The sequence below is a fragment of the Mus pahari genome, chromosome 11 (genome assembly GCF_900095145.1).
Source record: "Mus pahari chromosome 11, PAHARI_EIJ_v1.1, whole genome shotgun sequence".
NCBI lineage: Eukaryota > Metazoa > Chordata > Mammalia > Rodentia > Muridae > Mus > Mus pahari.
Window position 1 is genome coordinate 55704820 of NC_034600.1, and position 1599 is coordinate 55706418.

General features: G+C 56.8%; 1 protein-coding gene across 2 annotated transcripts in view; it reads left to right on the plus strand.

The window, feature by feature from the left end:
- Nadk2 (NAD kinase 2, mitochondrial) overlaps positions 1–1599 on the plus strand; it is a 43189-nt gene that overhangs the window by 13875 nt on the left and 27715 nt on the right. For both annotated transcript variants that reach the window (XM_021208460.2, XM_021208461.2), the window contains exon 4: positions 209–290. In XM_021208460.2, coding sequence (XP_021064119.1) covers positions 209–290 — 82 coding nt within the window. The remainder of the gene's footprint in view (positions 1–208; positions 291–1599) is intronic.

A 1599-nucleotide genomic window follows, 5' to 3' on the forward strand; every position in this document is an offset into this window, starting at 1 on the left:
CAGGCTCAGCACAGTACAGCAGGCTCAGCACAGTACAGCAGGCTCAGCACAGTGCAGCAGGCTCAGCGCTGTACTGCAGGCATAGGTGGAGGGGAAGCTGTAGCAGTTGGCTGGGAGGGAATAGGATTTTAAAGAAGACAGCTAGTTTCCAGAATGGTGCTCCAGCTGTTTTATAAGACAAGTCTGCTTGTGTCTCGCACTCTGCTAGGTGACGGCACGATGCTCCTGGCTGCAAGTAAAGTCCTGGATAGACTTAAACCTGTCATTGGAGTCAACACTGATCCGGAACGGTAAGCGAAGATGTGTTTATTTTGTAATAAGTAACTCTAAAGGGTTAATATTCAAAGTATGCAGTCATTTCTGCTCTGTTTTGTATGTTGCCTGTTTCATATGAATCATAAACTTTCAAAGCTATTCCTTATTTTCTCTGGTACTCATGACGTAGGCTCTGTTGCCTCAAGGATTTTTCCATAGTGCATGATGATGTTTAAAGTGCAAGCATCTTTGTTCCTGGCTACCGTGAATATCAGAACATGTTCTAAAACTAATGTAAAAAAAATGGAGAGTTGATTGCTGAGCCCCTGGGCAGACTGATATACATACCCCCCTTCCTTACATGGCTCTGTGACAGTGGCCAGGCCTGGGGGAGCTCTGTGTCTGTGACAGTGGCCGGGCCTGGGGGAGCTCTGTGTCTGACAGTGGCTGGGCCTGGGGAGCTCTGTGTCTGTGACAGTGGCCAGGCCTCGGGGAGCCCTGTGTCCGTGACAGTGGCCAGGCCTCGGGGAGCTCTGTGTCTGTGACAGTGGCCGGGCCTGGGGGAGTTCTGTGTCTGTGACAGTGGCCAGGCCTCGGGGAGCTCTGTGTCTGTGACAGTGGCCAGGCCTGGGGAGCTCTGTGTCTGTGACAGTGGCCAGGCCTTGGGGAGCTCTGTGTCTGTGACAGTGGCCAGGCCTCGGGGAGCCCTGTGTCTGTGACAGTGGCCAGCTCTGGGGGAGCTCTGTGTCTGTGACAGTGGCCAGGCCAGGGGGAGCCCTGTGTCTGTGACAGTGGCCAGGCCTTGGGGAGCTCTGTGTCTGTGACAGTGGCCGGGCCTCGGGGAGCTCTGTGTCTGTGACAGTGGCCAGGCCTCGGGGAGCTCTGTGTCTGTGACAGTGGCCAGGCCTCGGGGAGCTCTGTGTCTATGACAGTGGCAGAGCCTGGGGAGCTCTGTGTCTGTGACAGTGGCCAGCTCTGGGGAGCTCTGTGTCTGTGACAGTGGCCGGGCCTGGGGAACTATGTGTCTGTGACAGTGGCCAGCTCTGGGGGAGCTCTGTGTCTGTGACAGTGGCCAGGCCTCGGGGAGCTCTGTGTCTGTGACAGTGACCGGTCCTGGGGGAGCTGTCTGTGTCTGTGACAGTGGCCAGGCCTCGGGGAGTTCTGTGTCTGTGACAGTGGCCAGGCCTGGGGAGCTCTGTGTCTGTGACAGTGGCCAGGCCTGGGGGAGCTCTGTGTCTGTGACAGTGGCCAGGCCTGGGGAGCTCTGTGTCTGTGACAGTGGCCAGCTCTGGGGGAGCTCTGTGTCTGTGACAGTGGCAGAGCCTGGGGGAGCTCTGTGTCTGT